Below are 21700 nucleotides of genomic sequence, written 5' to 3' on the forward strand. Positions count from 1 at the left end.
CCGAGTATTTGTATCTCGATTGGAGAGGTGTGAGAGGACAATAACATACATGTGATGAGTAGTACTGATTCAGTTTCCTACCACAGTGGAGATAGTGAGGCAGTGTGCTTGTAGAGGAGCTAGGGGTTATAGAGGCAAAATGTGACTAGTTAGCTGAAGGTGAGTGATAGTGACATCACTTCAACTCTGGAGCATCGTGATGCTATCTGTCAGATGCTAGCTGCATCTGGTTGGGGTGCTCCATTGTCAGATGAGTATAGTGATAGTACTCTTTCCCTAGAAGGGGTTCATGCGCTTCGAGAGGCTATCATACTCTTGAAGCATTATTATTCATAGTTAGTTGTTGACAGGGATTACCTTCTAGAGTGGGGTAGCACTTGTTATGAGATATTGTTAGGGAAAAAATAGGAGGTGGTTGAGCTCACCCAAGAGCTTGAGGTGACTATGGACTCTCTTTAGTGTACTCAGTTGGCTCTTTAGGAGTCATAGTCACGGTTACTGTGGAGTTGGAGTGGGTATAGTCGACACTAGCCCCAAACCATGTTTGGTTGCATTTTGTGGTTGGTGAGTTTGCTTCCATAGTTGGGATGAAGGTTGTGATGATGTGGAAGTCACATCCGCTTATGATATGGGTGTAGTAGGTACGGAAGAGGAGAAAGCATCAGTTGAGGACTGCAGTGTGACTCCTACTATGCCACATTTTCCCAGGGATCAATTGTTGATTGTGGGAGAGAAGGATGATGCTTTCACTTATAATTTCTATTGTACTGAGTCATTCATGGTGTATTTGCTTTGGACTTCGGATTTGTGGGAGGATTCATATAGAGTATTAGAGGGTACTCTCATTCGGAGCTCATGTGCTATATGACAATTGGTGAGGAAGATTGTAGAGACCTTGGCTACAATGCTTCCCAACAAGGATTTTTTGGTTGGGTATGATAAGAGGGTTGCTTAGGATCCTACACTCAGTAGTTTAGAATTAGAGATTGGAGAAATCTCCTGATTCCTAGTTTGATATTGATGAGCCCTTGACAGAGATTGGGTATTTTTATCGGAATTACATTGTGAGTACTCATCACTTCTCTTTTGATCCACAGGTAGAGGATTCGGTCTCACTTCGGTGTGGGTTGGCTCTAGATTTATACCATCCATTATGGGATGGGTTAGCACCATCTTTTGCAAATGGGGCCGATAGCTGCAAGATAGACCACTTGCAGTATTTGCACACCCAAGACAGTTTATCACAAGTTGGATTTGGTGATAGTGATTTAGGCACTTATGGTTGTTATCATCTCCACATTGCAGATGGCTGCGAGTGCCAGTTTAATAGGGACTCAGATGTTGATAGAGTTGGTATTTTAGTTGGATTGAGTTACGATGAGTTATTACCACCATTAGCGCCTATAGTCAGTTTCCAAATGATTCTATCATTGATATCAATTATTGGGTGTTGTTGCTACTTTTGTAGCTTGTAGTGTGTAGTTCTACCCTTGGGATCTAGGTGGATTATGATGTTCATTTTTCTCTGGGATTGCTCTGGGACAAGAAATTTTAGGGAGGGAGGACTGTAATGTCCCTAATTTTAGCAAGTTCTTGGAGTTGGCTTGGTTAGTTCACTATCCCAACCCTCGTGAGCTGACAGTGGGATTTTAGGGTCTCAGTTGTGGGGTTATAGGCTTTCTAGTAGCCTATGGTGTGTTTTGACTCCATTTGAGGGACTTACTATTTAAAGTAAGTCAACAGTTGGTTCCGATGAGCTCAGTTGAGTTAGAGGAGTTGAGTAATGCTCTCAGTTTCTATTTTGGGCTTCTAGTCTAGGATCTAAAAATCTTCAACAGAGCATCTATTTTTAGTAAGTCACCACATCAGGTTCATACATTGTTTTTCTTCATCAGGAACACTCCTGTGTTGTCAAATTTTGATTCTAATGCTTCTTCAGTTGTTTTCACAAGACGAGTGAATTATTATTATTATTCATCCAAATATGCCGAGGTTTCTATTTCGCCGGTATTGTACATTGGCCACCTCAATGTCATAGCTCCTTGGAATTGGTTTGGAAAGTTTTAAATCTTGGGCACAAGAACCGATGGCCTTGTGTATGAGAATATTATGATATGGTTGAAAAGGTCATTTTTGGGAGCCAAAGGAAATTAATTAATTATATAATATACTTTATGGAATGTTATAAAATAATGATGTGTTGTGGAAGCTTACTAAGTGGAGTTTCAGTTGGGAAACTTGTGCCATTAAAGGATTATTATAAATACGAGCCCATTTGTTGAGAATAGCACCCGATTAAGTATTTGCTTTTGTTGCTTGTGAAGCTTTTTTGAGTTGTTTCCCTTTACCCTTGCTGAGGTATAAGGGTTTGGCGATCTTTCCTGGAGACTGACTCTCCTTGAATTATCTATGCAATTGCAGAATTGTTTACTTCTCTACTATGGCATACTATTTAAGAGTTGGAGCTCTTTGTTATTGTTAGAAGTGGGAAAATTTCTGTTCATGTTTTGGGCTGCTGTTTTCTTATCTGTGGTAGTGTTTTGTTATTTCTTGGCCCGGTTAATGCTTCTTGGAAGCTGGAGACATTCCCTTTCCTTCTAGCGTGCATAACAGTAGACCTGTGTTTTATCTGATAGGGTCTACGAATGAAATAAGAGTGGGATGCATTGGAATTTAGAGGCCTGCGTTCTGATTTTTAAAAGGCTGCTACTAACAGATTCAATATCTATTTGGTGTAATCCTCTATTTTCAGCACTGATGAATTGTTGCAGCATATTGTCTTAAGCATAGTAAGTTAATGAATAAATTCAGAATTTGTTGTCAGCCATTTGTTGCTTCGGATTTAGATGTACAAATTCACATGTCAGATTTATATACCAGTGCTTGATATTTATTTGAGCAATATATAAGGATAACGTTAACTGAATTTGTGAACAATTGTTGCATTTTCCGATATTGTGTTTTGGAGTTATAAATACCATATATTTGGTGATGATTGGGTTGGCTACCAAGTGTTTGTTGAAATGTGAAATGCTTGAATAAGTGGTGTTGTTAGAGCCATAACCAAACATGGTTATTAGTAATTACATCATAGGCAAGTGATTTGTAATGAACCTACTCAAATCTGATTGAAAACTTTTGATTGAAGGCTCAAGAAATTTTGTCAAACACTTTGCATACAAGAGTCATATGACTGATATAACTTTTCAGTTTGCTTTAATGACTCTTTTCTTCAATTTGCATCAATGAGAATACTTACAAGAAGACTCTAGATTGTCTAAACAATGACCTAACATAAATGTGCAACTAATTTTGGCAATATTGAATGCATATATGAGTTCTAATCATGAAAAATCATCACCTACAGCCAACTGGTATTTTAACAAACAGTTGGTATCCAAACTAACTGGCTGATAATAAATGATGTAATAATGCGCAAAGACAACTATTAATGACCAGCAATTGTATCTCCTTGATTGAGAAGTAGTATCCAATACAATGTTCATACTAAGTTAGCCAAGACTCTTGGCATTTAGAAAGATATCAAAATATGATGATTGCTGGTAAAGTAATATGCACCTACAGATGCCAATGAAAACTAAATGCAATACTAAAATCTAACTTCAATACTCCCCTACAGCAGTACGCTAATCACATGCATCACTAAATACAACTAAAGCCATGGATTGCTGATACCACTGCAAGAAATACAACAATGAATGATGTATCTATTCATGAATGATAGGTCTGATATGGAATGACATTTACAACAGCACTCTATAGTGATATGCAACTATGAAAATACACATAAAACTTGGTATATGAAGTCGCCTTAGAGAGTAGATGAATTGCAATACAACTCCACAGAAAATAACCTCCTCAAGTGCCCAAGTCGTGCCTCTCTAGCTGCCGCCCCTGTTTTGGAGAAGATAATTTTTAATAAATTATTGGCTGCCTCCAAATGCCAACACAAGCACCTAAAATGATCTCCACTCCTTTGTGAACCAAGTGCCACCTTTAGAGCATGAAGTCGATGGCTCTAGGAGCCTCTATGAACAAAAATGTGGTATCCTTGTCTGCAGCAACTGTGACTGTAATCTGATAACAGGGGCACCGAAATGCCTCCAAATGCACTTTCCAGTTACCACAAACCAACACAAGGCTTCCACCAATGGTGTGCCCCAATGAAAGAAGAGAATCGATGCACATAAGGGCTTCAATGAATGAAATTGTTGGACTCAATACACTGCCATGAGAATCTGGATGGACTCAAATCTGAATCTGAGTATGCACAATGCAAATCAACCTCCAAGAATGAAGATTTCAATTACAAATTGTCTCCAGCAATGCTCCAAATCAAACCATACAAAAACTTGGCCAAAGGCCACTAAGTTTTAACCAATGAAGCTCAAATAGAAAGTCTGAAGTAACTTTCTCCCAACTCCAATAATTCAAGTGATATTTCACACCCTCAAAATTGCGTACCAATTGAGAGTTTTCGTTCTCAATGGCCAAAGACAACTGCAGAAACCCTAGGCTCCACAACCATCAAGAACAAACAACAACAACAAATCATCTGGATGATAGACAATGAGCCCTCGATGCCTATTTATTCTTTTTCCTCAATAGGTCGGCCTCCTTCTAGAACTTTCTGAAGTCACCTTCTAGAAGGAATATTATAATATTATTTTATTATTTTAATTTTGCACTTTATAATTATAAAATATATCCCAACTCCTAAAGTGCAATATAACATTATAACATAAAATAAGGTTTCCAAAATTAGAAACATCCATGGTGATAATAGGAAAACCTTCATATGACCAAGAAATGAGCCAACCAAGCAATTGGGTAATTGCCACACAATCCTCTTATCAAGTCCCATTAGCCTACAAGGATCAGGAATAGGCTAATTCCTTTGAACTCCATTGCTCATGAAAAAGGGGACAATACATGATTTCTTGTCAAGATCATCTTTAATATAAAATCCTCTATAAATTCCATGATAATAGGCTTGCAGATGACATGGGTACAACTAAAACTAAAAAAGATACAAAAAGTATGCTCGAAGAATCTAAGTAGACATGAAAATATATCATAAATGAAATCTATTAGGTTATAAAACAATGGTACTACACAAATATGTGATTTGCAAAAAGTGTCTAGTCTATAATGCACAAAGAGTGCTTTCATCAAGAACAATGTCCTTATCAGTACTAAAAAATCTATTACAAAGTTCATATGACAGATTTATCGACAAATGCATAAGTAGAATGACTAAATCTTAGTAGTAGATAGAATATTTATAATGGCTATATCCATCCCCCATGGTGTGAAAAAAGAGGAAATTCAAGTGGAAAGGAAACACCATAGAGAACAGATTTATAAATGGATTGTACACAAAGTATACCTCCTATGTTATAAGAAAGAAAAAATATATTAACATTTGCTGTTAGCATCGAAAATATTACCCGAGCATTACCTCTGTGCACCTTCCCTTCAGTGTTGTTACATAGACACTCAAAAAGCTAGGAGGAGGAATGGAAAAACAATGTATATAAAAATTAGTTGGAAAAGAAAAGAAAGCAAGTACATGTAGGAGAAACCTTCAATTGTTTGGTAACAATGTAGAAGAGTTAATGAAAGAAATTATGTCGAATCTTCACAGATGAGTCAATGATTAGAAGAGTGTATCTGAGTCTGAGTTGCAATTATAACAGAAAAAGGGCAGCTAAATACAAACGAATTGTCTTTAATAGTTAATGGTTTTGGATTTCTATCACTTTTTTTGTATAGCATAAATGAAAACTCTATTGCAGGTCTTCAATTTCCACTTTTCTTTTTGATTTCCTGACAACAAAAGACCCACCATTCTAGTTTCTGACCTTTCAAATGGGATTTTTTCCCTTTCACAAATGTACTTTAAGTATTTACTCGAATAAGAAAAAATGTAGCTGATAATAGAACTCCAGACAGGAGAAAAATGCCTGAACACATAATGCAGTAAAATAAAAAATGGCTGTGTTGTTTTAATCAAGTTATCACATACCATTTGGGGAAAAAAAACACATCGGAATCTTGAATCCCGTTCACTGTTCCAAATGTTCTGGAAACTAATACTATGCGCTCTGAAATTGTCATCTGGGTTATTTTTGGACCCAATCTGTAGTAATATTCTCTGGTTCGACAAGTCACTTATGTCACTAGCTTTATGTTGAGAGCTTGCCTCTGCTTCTCTGCCCATGACGTCAACAAATTCTTGCTCTGAGTTTCCTTTAGTTTTTACTTGTGGTAAGTAAGTAGAATTTCCTTGACCAACTTGTGTCTGTCACCAGAAAACGACATTGTGAGCTAAAAAAGCATATTACACTCCTATGATCCTATCAGTTATAATACTCCACCTATCTAACTTTCTATCTATTAAACACCATTTCTTCAAGAAAATTTATGCATTGCCCAATCCCTCTTGCATGCTCACTGCAAGCTGGGATCAGAAGAGCTAGAAAGAGAGAGAACTAATATAGAGAATCATGCATGCACTATGATTAAGAACACCAGGAAAGGAGCTAGTAACAGGCCTCTACCTTGTACTATTTACTACAAATAAAAGAACGCTAAAGCAAGAGTAAGTGAACACAATTGGAAGCTAACAACTAAAGATGGACACTGGATAACAGGGAAGTGTGCCATGCCATGTTGAACAAGTGTCGAATTTAGAGCTATCTGTTTATTAATATATGTTGAAAGGAATGAAAAAATGGAATCATATGAAAGCATCAAATCTATAAAATGTGTAGTAGAAATTAGAACCCTCCAAAGTGTAATTGCGCTAAAAATAAGTCATAAATGAAAACTGTTATGGGAATTTCTGAAGCATCCAATCACTGTCCTATGATAGATCACATGATAAGATTGAACAAAAATAAATTAAACCTATTGTAACATGGAAGCTATTTAATGTGCACTGGACCATTCAACAGAGATGGGCACATGCTATAGAAGAAAGTATCCTGCAAGTCAATAAGAATTAAAACTATGATGTCTCAAACATCAAATCAAGAGTTAATGCCACACCAAATTTAGTGTACCATAGATCACAATAAATTCTTTACCCTAAATTTAATGGTATCACAAGGCATATGAAGTATAAGTCCCTGTCCATTTCTAGTACTTTAAATCTCCATTGTGTCTGTCCATCACCAAAGAGAATGGAAAGTTTTTTTTTTTTTTTGACACAACTGCACTCTGCTATTATTTTCTTAGCAAGGATGCCTAATTATTACAATAGTTGCACAGAATATCAGGTTCCCATAAAACAGCACATAAACCTCACCTGGAAACCAGATGATCTTTTGAGTGATTGATTTTTCTTCCAGAGGTTCTCTATAAATGAATAGATCAATGTCGCTTGACTTATCCATTCCTCTTCATTTTGTCCCAGTGGTTTTATAACCCTGACAAAGCATTTAGGCTTTTCAACGCCTTTTAGATGAAAAATTAGATGAGTAGGCTTCTGGTAGTTTCCCATTGCTAATTCCAAGGCTAGCAACTCTTCCCATGGGACATCCCATAGTATTTTGCATGGTTTTGTAAGCATTTTATTTGATGTTGGGCACTGTAAACATAGGAACAAACAGTTTTATAAGTGCCTTAACATGCCAGGACAATATTTCAAAAGACAAAGCAGTCGAAAAGGATAAGCTCCACTGACTAACCTGCACCATTAAGATACGCCTATTTGTGACCAACAGAATCCGGTGATTTGATACCTCAAAATGTTCCTCGTATAAATCTGACCATGCAAATTTTGAAGGTTCCATAAAAATATTTGTGCATCCAAAATGTCTCCTTTCTTCTGCAAGGTAAAGAACCATCTGCAAACTCAACAACATACAAATCAACGTTCTCTCCTTATAAGGCAGCTTTGTCATTTAAATTTTTACTAGTGGTCAGCAAAACATAAGAAACTGGTGGAATTCATCGATCAGTATGCCCAGAAAATTTGAAGATCAATCGCACTAATATGTGAATGGAAAAACATTGCCATTGATAGCATGGTTTGTAACTTTTTTGGTGTTTGGAAGGTGCTGTGTCGGTGCCCACCCAATTCCAAGCCCTTTTGCAGGGCTGGTGGGTTTGTGGGCCACTTTGCTTGTGCACTTGGACTGTTGATTGTTAGGGGATGAACCCCTTGTTTGTGTTCTCACTGCACGTGTCTGGGTAGTGAGAAAAAATCAGGGCGAGGGCCCATTCATAGCCTCAATTTACATATAAAAAGATGCATAAAACACATAAACTCAGGTTAAAACATAAAGGTGACATGCTCTAATTTCTTGAAGAGACTCCAACCTGATAATAAGTACAACTTTGTCATTTAAATTTTTACTAGTGGTCAGCAAAACATAAGAAACTGGTGGAATTCATCAATCAGTATGTCCAGAAAATTTGAAGATCAATCGCACTAATATGTGAATGGAAAAACATTGCCATTGATAGCATGGTTTGTAACTTTTTTGGTGTTTGGAAGGTGCTGTGTTGGTGCCCACCCAATTCCAAGCCCTTTTGCAGGGCTGGTGGGTTTGTGGGCCACTTTGCTTGTGCACTTGGACTGTTGATTGTTAGGGGATGAGCCCCTTGTTTGTGTTTCCACTGCACGTGTCTGGCTAGTGAGAAAAAATCAGGGTGAGGGCCCATCCATAGCCTCAATTTACATATAAAAAGATGCATAAAACACATAAACTCAGGTTAAAACATAAAGGTGACATGCTCCAATTTCTTCAAGAGACTCCAACCTGATAATAAGTACAAAACTAATGGAGACACTGAATTGGGCTGTCAAACTTTTGAGGATAAATGATCACAATATAGATTTTTTTAACAGCTTTCCTAAGAGATTGTTTGATTTCAACAAATTCACTCGCTTCTGTTTATTATTATTCAAAAGCTATCTTTTCATGTCCATGTATATGTATGTGAGACATCCTACAGTGAATCAATCAGCCAGACTAAAACTACATTTGACATCTGCATCCAAACACACTTGGACTGGACTACACTTACATAAATCAACACTGAGAACCACTCTAGATTTCTGAGATCAATAATCATGATATTACTGTTGTAATTGTTTATATCATATCAGTATCCTCAGAATTTTTACGAATGACCAAGTTACAAAACCTTCACAATATTCCACAGATATTCTTTTGCATAAATAGATGAAATATAAATACACTGATCTGCACGAAAGTAAAAATTCCCAAGTAAAAAGTGAAAAGGAAAATGACCTGCCCAGATGCTGCCCTTTTGTTATATTCTTCAAGAATTCCACTACTCCGGATGGCACGTGGGATCCTGATCCTATTTGAAACAGATTTGTTTCCAAATACTTGAAAACATGTTGTACAACTTGCACCCATACCATGCACAGTCAAGGAGACAAAGTCCAAGATTCCACTCACAGGCTGAACAATAATACCCAAGAATGCTCTCCCGAGACCATGTACAAAACCAATAACACCATGTTCTCTTGCACTTTCCAAAGGCTTAGTCAACACTCCAGAGAACCCAAATGCTACACCCTGTGCTAAAGCTTCAGTGCCTTGTAAAATGCCATCACCAACTCCTGTAATTTTTCTTGACGAATCCTATAAAAATTCCATAAAAAATGCTATATGAGGACAACGAATATGTTCATACTTCTCAAATCATTAAAGTTTTCCTCAATTTAAATATAATTATAAGTTCACCTGTTTTATACGTAGCTGAAGGAATTGTCCATCCGTAGAAAGTTTGGCTAGTCCTTTACTCAGAGATGCCAAAGTTGAGCTTGTCATACCAACTAAATCTACTCCAAAAAGCAAATGCAGGGGATTATGTATCAAATCTCTCCAGATCCGATGGGTAATTGATGATACAATGGAACTTTTTCTCATGAACACGTGTCTGTGAACAACTTTTCTAAGATGGATCTGACAAGCACAGAGCTATGACTATCAGGAACATCACTTCAAACAATGACACTTTTCTTTCCATCTAACATGCATACTTAAATCAGTCAATCTAAGAGCACAACTCAATCAATAAATTCAACCAGAACTACTCATATGCAGAAGGTGAATTGAGATGTTGCACTGACCTGCATTTTGGCTATATTCCCGATAGTGTCAATCACAGGACTCCAAATACCAAAAACTCCATGAGGCCTCTGGGCAGGTGCTGTCTCTAGTGAAAACTTCAACCTCATTTCTGCTATATCTATCAAACTACCCCATAAAACAAAGTAGTTAAGTCCAGTTCAACCTCAATTACATTAACATTAAATAGATTGTCCATATTATTCTTTCAGTAATCTGAATGAGATTAAAATTACTCACATAATGCCAAAAATTATTATCAAATCCAGAAATAAGAATTTCCAATGTTTGTAGTCAAGAGAGCGAGATTAACACAATATTGTTTTTGAGCTGGTTTAATATACTTCACTAGGTGTATTGAATATCAGATACTTAATCGAATTTCATGACGGAAGAATGAAATCTTAACCACAAACAGTTGCCTAGGTACACTGGTGCAAACTTCTGTAGAGGTTTCACTATATATGGGATGTGGGAAACCGAATAAAAGAATAGAAAGGTGGAATCTTAGGTTAACATCTTCTTGAAACTCTATATGACTGGAGACAGGGGAGGGGAAAATGACTCGATATCTTCAACTCCCTAGGAACTTTTGTTAAAACTCTAGAAATCTAAGCACATGCAAAGCATTCAAAATGCGATGAGACAAGAAAGAATGTAACGATTCCCAGGTATGATGAATTTGAGGCTTGAGCTATGAAAAGATTCTTGTGGCTGTTGGATCTAGGTAAATTTGTTCTTGCTTCAATTAAACTAAAATATATGATAATTTTCATTTAAAATTTTCAGATATGTTTTTAATATAGTCATTGACACTATTGTTTGTATGACCCATTACAAGACAGTACAAAATATTGGATGGAACTTGTGGCTACCATACTTGTCAATAACTTTACTAATTGAATGAAAGATCAGCTGATTGGGTAAAACCAATCAATGCACATTTCAATCGGATGCTGGATCTGGTTAAATATGTTCTTGTTTCTAACCATATCAAAATGTTCAATACGAACTTTAGATTTGTTTTCAATATAGTCATTGGCACAAGTGCTCATATTACCCATTCCAAGCCTACAAAGAAAATTTGGATGAAACATGTAGTCACCATTTTATGGATAACTGGATGCAAAGTATCACAATCTTTACTAATTGAATGATAGATCAGCTAATTGAGTAAAACCTAGCAATGCACATTCTAATTGGATGATAAGAAAAGCCCATTGGTTAATGTGAAAAAAATAGATGATTAGGTAACTCGTGATGGACATACTTGTATAAATTGTATTTTTTGTGATTGAATTGATGATTCTTGTTACACCCATCTAAGTTGCTGGGTTAGATTCGGGTTCGACATTCAGGTTCAAAATTCGATCAAATTCTTTTGGGGATGGGTTTGGGTTCATTCATACAAGATTTATATATATATATATATATATGCGGCAGCAAACCAGTCATACACCACTATGCTAATCTAAGCTTCTAAAGTAATTTAGCAAATCCAACCACCATATAAATTAATGATTTTGTTCGAATGCCATGACAAAATGTCAAAATATACCACCATATCAACGTTCAAGTTCAAAAACTTTAAAACAACAATGTCAAGATTACTAATCAGTAATTAGTAATCGGTAATAGACTCATATGTGATCAAATATCAATGTATCATCAAAAATCATCAAAGAATTCATCATCATTAGGTAATTGCTGATTAGAAGCACAATTAGTTGTTGATGGGGACAGCCTGCAAACAAACCTCTTCAAAAGCCCAAAATGATGGCCGTAATGACGTGAAAGCCCAAAATCAATTGAGATATCTGTTTTTTAATGCTGCATACACTTTATTAAAGACTTTTAGGTTGAAAGAAGCCCAAAAATACTTTGTTAAAATGTTGAAAAGTCAACACATTTTTTGCATTTTCCCAAATTCGCTTGGAAGTTGCACCAAATTCTGTTGGGGCTCATTTTCCTCTGCCAAATTAACACCAAATTCTTGCAAATTCGACCAAAATGTAGAACCCACAGGGAATTTGTCAGTAAAAAATGAATGTGAAACGAATTTGAACCAACTATGAATTCAGAGGAATCGAATTTTGAATTTTGCTTTCCAGTAGCGAATGTGGTAACTTAGACACCCATCAATGCACATGCTAGTATCACTTGTTTAACCCATGCCAAAACCTATAAAGGCCATGACAATTGCACAATTGAATATTGCTTAAATTCATGAGTCACCTAGGACTTATTCAATAACCAAGTGATTTTATGATATTTATTGATTTTTAGTTTGGCACCAGGCACAATCTTTTTAAAATAAAATATTCAACTATTAATAAGAATGAATTAAATACAAATTGATTGGATATCTTAATTTAGACAACTTAATTTGATTAATTTGGATTATTTTATCTCTAAATGGCTGGCTAGAGGTCAGAACGTTACACTCATTCATAGGTGAGACAATATTTTGGTGTAGCAGCATATGGCTTCATGAGCAATTTATGTCACCCAAAAATATTTTCTATCCCAGTTCTACTTTTCATTGCTTGTTTTGTTAAGTTTTAGGGAAATGTTGCAAGATGAAATATTAATTGAAATTTGGGCAAAGAGATTATCTTGTTAAGAAGCTTATTGGGTACCTACCATTTAAATTTGGTAATATTTCGTGAAAAATCGACTAAGTTATGGCTGATTAGACATTTGGTCCTCATTAGGAACTAATTGGAGGTTTAGTCGGTTCTAAGAATCCTTTGAACTATCAACATCAAGGGAACTGCAAATTCACTATAGAGCATAAAATTGTAGGCAAAAAAAGGTTCATTTGGTTCCTACTTCCTTTTGAAATCATTGATAAAAATCAAAACTTAGTTTTGAAAACTTTCAAGTCAAAGCTAAAAGAGTTCCTTGAACTATCAAAATTTTTGATAGTTCTAGTTTAGGGTTTAATCATCAAGAAGAAGAAAAGTGTGCAAGTTCCCGTGTAATCTTGAACCCTCAACAAAAAAAGAGGAGCATTCAAGTTCTAGGTCAAGCCTAGAACCTCGACAAAGGAGGATAAGCATTTAGATGTTTAATGAATCCAGAAATCATGAAAAGCAATAAAATCAAAATTCCAAGGGGTTCCAAAACTTTGATAAAGAAGGGAACTTGGATTTTCATAGAAAGTTTAGAATGGAAATAAAAGGTTCGATTCCAAATCTAGACAAAAGAAGAACTCATAACGAAGAAGGAAAAGTAAGAAAAAAGACCTTGAGAATCTATTGAAAGGAACAACCATATGTGGACATGTGGCAAGTTGTAATTGGAGCATTTTAGGGACTATCAAATTTCTCTACAGTGATTGAACTTCCCACACATAAAAATATAAAAGGAAGGCATGTGATGGCATGGGGGTTGGCAAATTGGAGAGACAAGCTTAGAAGTGAGGAAAGAAGGCTTCAAAGCATGTATAAACAAGGAATGTAGTTTGTACTCTTGTATGTTACAATTACTAAAAATAAAATTATTATTGTGTGAAGTTTTTGTAGTTATTGTTTGTCAAAGCTGCATGCTCGGGTTACTTGACAAAGAATGACTGCACCAAGTGTTAAGTAATGTTCACTTTTTTGACTCCCTTTTAATAATAATCTAGAGACATGAATGGGCCAAAATTAAAATCAAGTTTATAAAAAAAATAGTAAGAAAACAATTAAGCTTATGCTAAATATATAATATTCCTTACCATTAAATACCCAATTCTATTATTATTATAATTGATGCTAAGGAGAATGTATAAATATAATAATTACAATTATCCATAATAATAATTTTCTTATATTTATACTTATATAAAAAGCATACACTTTTATATAACAACTACATAGCAATTAACTATTTAATGTGACTATATTTTCCTTATTCATTAATATAAATTTACTAATACTAAAATATTTCATACCCATAATGGCTAAGTTTATTTCCCTATATAGCTGCCTTATCCTTATTTATTTATACTAAGCTAAACAAATATAATGTTTTAGACTAGAAAAAGAAAGGTATAATCTATATGTAGCTTTTAGATTCCCTATTTATATTATTCTCCCTTTTGTTTGACCTTGGAAGGTGGATGCTTCATCTTATTCCCTCTTACGTTATTACCTCCCCCTTAATTTACTCCTCCATGTTGGAAATGCTGCTGGGATTTGTATGTAAAGTTTTCACTATCTTCTTCCATTGCTGCAGATGAAATATCACTACTTTTGTGGCTGCATTTCATGTTGCTGACTGGGATCTTATATATGTGGGAAAGGTAAAGGTCATGTCTTCTCATTTTATCATTTTGTAATGTTTATATTTGTTCTTTAATTTGATATATTTATATGGCCTTGTTTTATATTGAAAGATTTTTCTAAATGTATAATTTATATTTTAATGATAATAAATTATACATATTATTTAATCAAGTGTAACATATGATATATTTATAATATATTTCAACTATTTAGAATATAATTTAGAATTATAATATTCATTTATTTATGAATATTTGATACATTTAATTTATTTATTGTTATATCATTTATTGATTTACTAATAATCATTATATTAATATAACATATTATAATTATGATAACATTGATTTAAAATATTATTTACCTATTTAATGCATTATATAATGTTTATTTAATTTCTTTTCCAAGATGCTTATATTTTTTATTATTAAATTATATTCTAGAAGTGGGGACATTATAGTCCACCTTCCCAAAATTGCTTGTCCTCAAGTAATGCAAATTCTTGTTATATAACTCCAATATCCAACATCGCAACCTTGGAATGATCATAAACATAAAGATAGAACTGTAATTTATGAGTATAAATTTATCAAATCAAAGTATTAAGAATACTTCAAAAGAGGAGACTTCTCTTGAAAATGTAATAATAAACTTATTTGATTTGTTGTAGCATTTTTGTTCTCCCATTTGTGTATTGAGTTCACCCATGACAAGTCCCGATGAGTAATCCTTATAATCGCTGGTAGAGACTTTATTTCTTCTCAAATCTTATGTATACCCTCTCTGGTATCCATTTGTAATCCTTAGGGGAGACTTTATCTCACCCTAGGCCTCTATGGATATCCCTTTAGGATGTATCATGTATCCATTTACAATCCTTAGGAGAGACTTTATCTCGTCCTAGGCCTCTAAAGATATAATCTCTTCTTTGTAGTGGGGTGTTCAAGCAATTCTTCCAACATTACAGCGTAGTAGGGTTCCCTACTAGCAATTCTCTTTTTACTAATACAATGATAGGGTTCCCTCAGTGGTTCTCCCTCAAATACCTCTGCAATAGGATGCCCTTAGCGGCTCTCCCACACTTATGGCACAGTAGGGTGCCCTTACTGCATTTCTCCCTTAACTCTCGCTACAATGTGGTGCCCTTTAGATTGTCCCTTAATTGTAGTTTGGGTCTCTTTTGCAATAGGGTGCCCGAACAATTCTCCCTTAATCACAGAGCAGTAGGGTGCCCCTGTCGTAGTTCTCCCTAACATACTACTTTAATAGGATGCCCTAGCAATTCTCCCTTAATTGTAGCCTAGGTCTCTTCTACAATAGGGTGCCCCAACGGTTCTCCCTTAATCACAAAGAAGTAGGATTTCCTTATAACGGTTCTCCCTAACATGCTACTGCAATAGGGTGCCCTTATGATTCTCTCTTAATTGCAGCCTTGGGAAGGTGCTAACAATAGGGTGCCTTAGCGATTCTCCCTTAATTGTCACTCTTTCCCTTTCATTTAAATAATAATAAAGTTCATAATTATATTAATCACTATTTATACATTACCAATTCTTTAGATTGTTGTCGCAACTAAGGTTGAACTTCTTTGAGACTTCGCTAGCCTTTGACTTTCTTCTTTCATATGAATTATCTTCTTTTACCCCGTAGGATGGCAAGATCATGCTCTGATACTACTATAATGTTCCCATTTTTAACTCCCTTTAATAATAATCTAGAGACATGAATGGGCCAAAATTAAAATTGAGTTTATAAAAAAAAATAGTAAGAAAACAATCTAGCTTATGCTAAATATATAGTAGTCCTTAGCATTAAATACCCAATTCTATTATTATTATAATTGATGCTAGAGAGAACATATAAATATAATAATTAAAATTATCCATAATATTAATATTCTTATATTTATACTTATATAAAAAACATACACTTTTATATAATAACTAATTTCACTTGCATAACAATTAACTATTTAATACTACTATAATTTCCTTATTCCATAATATAAATTTACTAATACTAGAATATTTCATACCCATTATGGCTAATTTTATTTTCCTATATAGCTTCCTTATCCTTAATTATTTATACTAAACTAAACAAATATAATAATTTAGACTAGAAAAAGAAAGGTATAATCTATACGTAGCTTTTAGATTCCCTTCTTTTTATATTATTCTCCCTTTTGTTTGACTTTGGAAGGTGGATGCTTCATCTTATTCCCTCTTATGTTATTACCTCCCTCTTGATTTACTCCTCCACATTGGGAGTGCTGCTGGGATTTGTATGTACTGTTTTCACTATCTTCTCCTATTGCTTCAGATGAAATATCACTACTTTTGTGGCTGCATTCATGTCGCTGACTGGGATCTTATATATGTGTGAAAGGTAAAGGTCAAGCCTTCTTATTTTACAGTTTTGTAATATTTATATTTGTTCTTTAATTTAGTATATTTCTATGGCCTTGTTTTATACTGAAAGATTTTTCTAAATGTATATTTATATTTCAATGATAATAAATTATATATATTATTTAATCAAGTGTAATATATGATATATTTAAAATATATTTCAACTATTTAGAATATAATTTAGAATTATAATATTTATTTATCTCTAAACATTTGATACATTTGATTTATTTATTGTTATATCATTTATTGACTTACTATTAATCATTATATTAATATAATATATTACATTTAATTATGATAATATTGATTTAAGATACTATTTACCTGTTTAATGCATTATATAATTTTTATTTTATTTCTTTTTCCAAGATGCTTATATTATTTATTAGTTAAATTATATTCTAGAAGTGGGGACATTATATGTTATCAAAGTAGGGTGTGAAGAGGTAGTGGTTGTGAAGAATCAGATTTTGTGATTGCGTCGAGAGATTTTTTTCATAAAAAGAGAAAAGAGAAGAGAGAATAAACCTGAAACCATAGAGGATGTGGTCGAAGAGGAGCACCATGCGGTGATGTAAAAGCCATTGTGGAAATGTAAAGTGGAATAATAGTGAGAATAGAAGCTATAGAAGTAGCACAAAAAGAGGAGTATGCATGGATGATGTCAATGAGGATGATGAAGAGGAAGTGGTGGTAGGTGTGTAGTAGACCAAGTAGAAGAATTTTTTTTTGAAGGAAATATCTAGAATGAACAACTTAGGATTGATCCTCCCAGTTATAATGGAAGTTTAAATCTTGAAGAATTTGTGGATTGGACTTTGTGATGGAGCAATGCTTTGATTTTGAAGGAATTAAAGATGAGTTGTCCTAAATTTTGACATCACAAAATTAAGGCAACCCTATGCAATTTTCTCATGGATACATAGGTATTTCCTCTGAGCTTTGATGTTTTGAATGATGCATCATTAGAGTAATTCATCATTCCTTGAATTGGCTTGAGTTTCACATCTTTTGAACATTGTTTTTGAAGGTTTCTATCAAGTTAATCATCTTAATGCTTTTTAGAACAGGTTTTTCTTCTCTGACTGCAAGCGCTTGATTTTGGGCAAACTTTAAGTCTTTTCTTCATTTTTCTTGTTTTTGTGTTTAATTTTTGATCTTTTCACCCCTAGGATTATATGATATATCCTTTGAAATTTTGTTCATTTCGAGCTAATCTTAGAACTCCAATGGAGTTGTCTAGCTCGAGTTATTAAGGTTTTAAGCATCTTGCAGACACTTAAATATAAACACATAAATATATTAACATGAGACACATAGATATACTTACATATAAATATATTAACATGAGACACTTTTTAATCTAATTAAGTGGGGTTTTGATTTAGCATTGCATGTCATCATTATGCAAATCACTTTTAGAAACTTCACTATTCTAAGTCCCAAATGCACAAAGGTAGGCTTTTTTGCAAATACGCATGTTTAGTTCAAAATATGTGCAAAAACATATAACATAACATATGTAAGAGGGGTATTAAGATGTGTTTGCATTTAAGAAACCCATTATTATAAACCTTTTTAACTTAATGGCCATATAGTGGAAAATTAAAACCAAAAAGCACATGCGTTTACCGCTAAAATCTTGTCTTTAATGACCTAAGAGCTAGGGTCGATTTTAAGTAAAAAAGCATGTGTATTTAACTTGAAAAATCCTATTTTAATGCTTTCACTCTAAAAAAAGAACATGGGTTGCGACTTGAGAAGGAAAGCATATGTTTTCAAAGCCAACAAAGTCATTATCATGCCTTTTGAGCTCTGTTTTTTTTTATCAAAAAGACATAGGCAGCAATTTTGAGAGGAAAAACACGTTTTAGGGTCTTAGAAGCCCGTTTTTAAGCATTACAACATGCATTCAATGTTAAGGATTCATTTGGATATGTTTTCAATACCAAAAATCATGTCTTTATAAGACTTGCATTTTGGCACAAGTATACCAAGGGTGGCGATTTGAAAGCCAAAAGCACATGCGTTTGGACTTGAAAAACACATTTTTTGCCCTTTCTTTCATACGTTTTACTTCTCTATTTCTGAATGGCGATTTTGAGCTGAATGTATATGTTTTGGAGTTACAAAAAAAAGTTTTTTCTTCCATCTTCTATGTGTTTTGCATCGCTCTCCATGGGAAGCAATTTTCCAAGCATATGCATATTGGTTTGTATATGCAAAACATCAAAAACAGCCCATCCTAGGGAACATTTAGGCTAAAACAATTCATTCAGGAGATTCTTGCATACAATCCCTACGTTTTCCATTAAGGGTGGATTCTAGGGTAAAAAATCTTCATTTCCAACTTGTTTATCATTCATTTAAAGTTGCAATTGATGCCTTGTGCACTAGTTTTGGTTGTCATTACATATTAGTGTAGGAGTACGTAGCCATCAATGGACTACAAGAGATCATAATGGATATTCTAATGATTTATGTTAATTCTTATATGTTGCAATGTCATTCCATGTAATGGGAATCCAATCAAAAAGAAAAGTTGTAACAAAAATGCAATGTTGTGAATATTATCATAGTTAAGGTCCCAATTGGTTTAATATGTCAAAAGTTGTAAAATAACCCTTGAAAGGGTAATAACCATGTAAAAGGTTATTAAATGGTCATTTGGATGTCTTTAAGGTTTATGCAAAGTCATGGCATCACATTTGTCAAAAGTCTTAAAAGTTGTCAGGAAGATGAAGAGTTGGAAAAAATGCAACAACATAAAATTGCATTAAAGTTGTAAAAGGAAGTCCAAAGGTCATGGGTGGTATTTGTAAGGTCTAAATTGACCAAGAAACTATAAAATTCCATTGTAAGGTTGAACCAAGCAAGGAAGGGAAGAAAAGTGAATAGTTAAGATCTTTTGGAGCACTTTGTACTTGTTATTTTGATTGGTTTTTCTAGTTCTTTTGTTTCTTCTAGGATTTGTACACTCATGTACAGCTTGGAAACAATGTATTATTAATATGGTAGAGTAGTAAAATGAGTAATCCTTCCTTTGCATTTGGTTTGAGTTAAGTTCATGCAGATTTGAGAAAGTTATGAGCATTCTATGAATGGCAATTTTCAGATTTTCAGATTACAGTCAGATTGAAGCAATGTGTACGATTGTTTAATGGATTTTTTAAGGGCTTAACCTTATACTTTTAGAAAGAGAGATGAATTATCTTTATAATACAATTGGTTTGGTACATTTTTGTTGCATGTTGTAAAAGTTATAATAGTTTTGTGAAAACTGGTTTTTAAGCCTCTTCAATGGAGTCCGAGATATACTAAATTGATCGACCCATAAACAATGCTTTGATTATTTATTTATTTTATGACGGGAACATTACATATAAAATGATAATCATTTACTCCAAAACTTTAATTGATTCCTTGGCATAGACTTCCATAGATTAATTAAATAAATGTCCCCTTCCAAAGATGACTCAACCCTAAACTTAAGTGAAATTATAACTTTATAATAAGCCATTTAATGATTTAATAATAATTTGGCCACTAAAATAATAACAACTCCCAAAATACTTATCCTTTAAATATGTTTTACGAAACACAATTCACACCTATTACTTCCCCATATGACCAAATGCATTTTTCTAAAATAGAAAGGGTCCCTCTCAACTATCACTAGACTTGCCATAGATAGCAGGTGCATGAAACTAAGCCCAAACGAAGACCAAAGGAGAACATATTGAATTGTGAAGAATACAAGATCCTTCCATAACCGAGTCTCTGCCCCAGACCCTCTAACCACAATAATTATCATACGAGGATCACAATAATAGGCTAATTCCTCAAACTCTGATTCTGGCAAAAATGGGGAAATTACAAGAAAACTACTAAACTAAATATTGTTTCACGATGCAATCTACCAATATCTTGCAAAGCCTTGAAATGTAACAATAGTTTCATGTTTTCATTTATACCTAGTGTGTTTTCTTTCAATTCATGCATCAAGCACACTCTATTGAAGTGTAGATTTGGCTAGCTTTGCAACCTAGTGCACTCTATTGATTAGATTGCTTCTTGTATAACTCTTTTTGGTTATTGGGTATGGTCCTATACACCAAATGCTCTCACCTTGCCCATATCAAGATAAGATAAGATAATGATATTAATGTCCAACAAAAGACCACCAAAAGGTCTATGGGACTGGAGGATTACAGCAAGAAAGCTAACAAAAACAGGAGCACCAAACAGTGTCTGAGAAAAACATACAACAAAACAACGAAGAGAAGAAACAGAGAGAGGCCAAGAAAAGGACTAGGAGTGCTTTCTTGGTAAAAAGAAATCAGTCACATAAGGATACCACTGTGGATGGATAGAAGCTCTGATCTGTCTCTATGAGCTCATAGAGCAATACCACTAGTGCAAGAAGCCAGTACAGAGTTTAACAGACTTGGAATGACTTCAAGAACTGGTAGAGCAAGACGACCTTTTCACACCACATAAAGGAGATAAGGGTGTGAGAAAGGCAGTAATGAGCTGAGTAGATGTATGTTGGTGAGGAAGTAGTGACTATAAATTACTATCACAGAGTAGGGTGGCCTCCTAAAGATAGAGTGCAAGAAATTGCTAGTCATAGTAACTGAAGCAATTTGAAAGAGAAAAAAGTCCTAGAATAGGCAGAAGAATCTCCCTTTGATCTCATAATAGATAGGGCAACAAAAAATAAAGTGAGTCTTTGTCTCCACCTTAGCTAAAGTATATAACTGATAAACCGCTCTCCACTATCAATATGATGGTCAGTGTGAGCTCGAAGACGGTGAGAACCAACTCTAAAAGACCCCAGAGAGATACGTAGGGCATGAGACCACCGCCGAGATAAATA

General features: G+C 34.3%; 1 protein-coding gene across 2 annotated transcripts in view; it reads right to left on the reverse strand.

Annotated features, from left to right (window-relative positions):
• The window catches only part of LOC149573218 (pleckstrin homology (PH) domain-containing protein), a 380091-nt gene that overhangs the window by 11720 nt on the left and 346671 nt on the right, over positions 1-21700 (reverse strand). For both annotated transcript variants that reach the window (XM_089814397.1, XM_089814396.1), the window contains exons 57-62: positions 10139-10265; positions 9750-9971; positions 9288-9647; positions 7716-7874; positions 7334-7615; positions 6050-6325 (exon numbers count right to left, since the gene is read on the reverse strand). In XM_089814397.1, coding sequence (XP_089670523.1) covers positions 6050-6325; positions 7334-7615; positions 7716-7874; positions 9288-9647; positions 9750-9971; positions 10139-10265 — 1426 coding nt within the window. The remainder of the gene's footprint in view (positions 1-6049; positions 6326-7333; positions 7616-7715; positions 7875-9287; positions 9648-9749; positions 9972-10138; positions 10266-21700) is intronic.

Source organism: Cupressus sempervirens, chromosome 2, assembly GCF_028749045.1.
Source record: "Cupressus sempervirens isolate cs-2001-9-10 chromosome 2, ASM2874904v1, whole genome shotgun sequence".
NCBI classification, from domain to species: domain Eukaryota; kingdom Viridiplantae; phylum Streptophyta; class Pinopsida; order Cupressales; family Cupressaceae; genus Cupressus; species Cupressus sempervirens.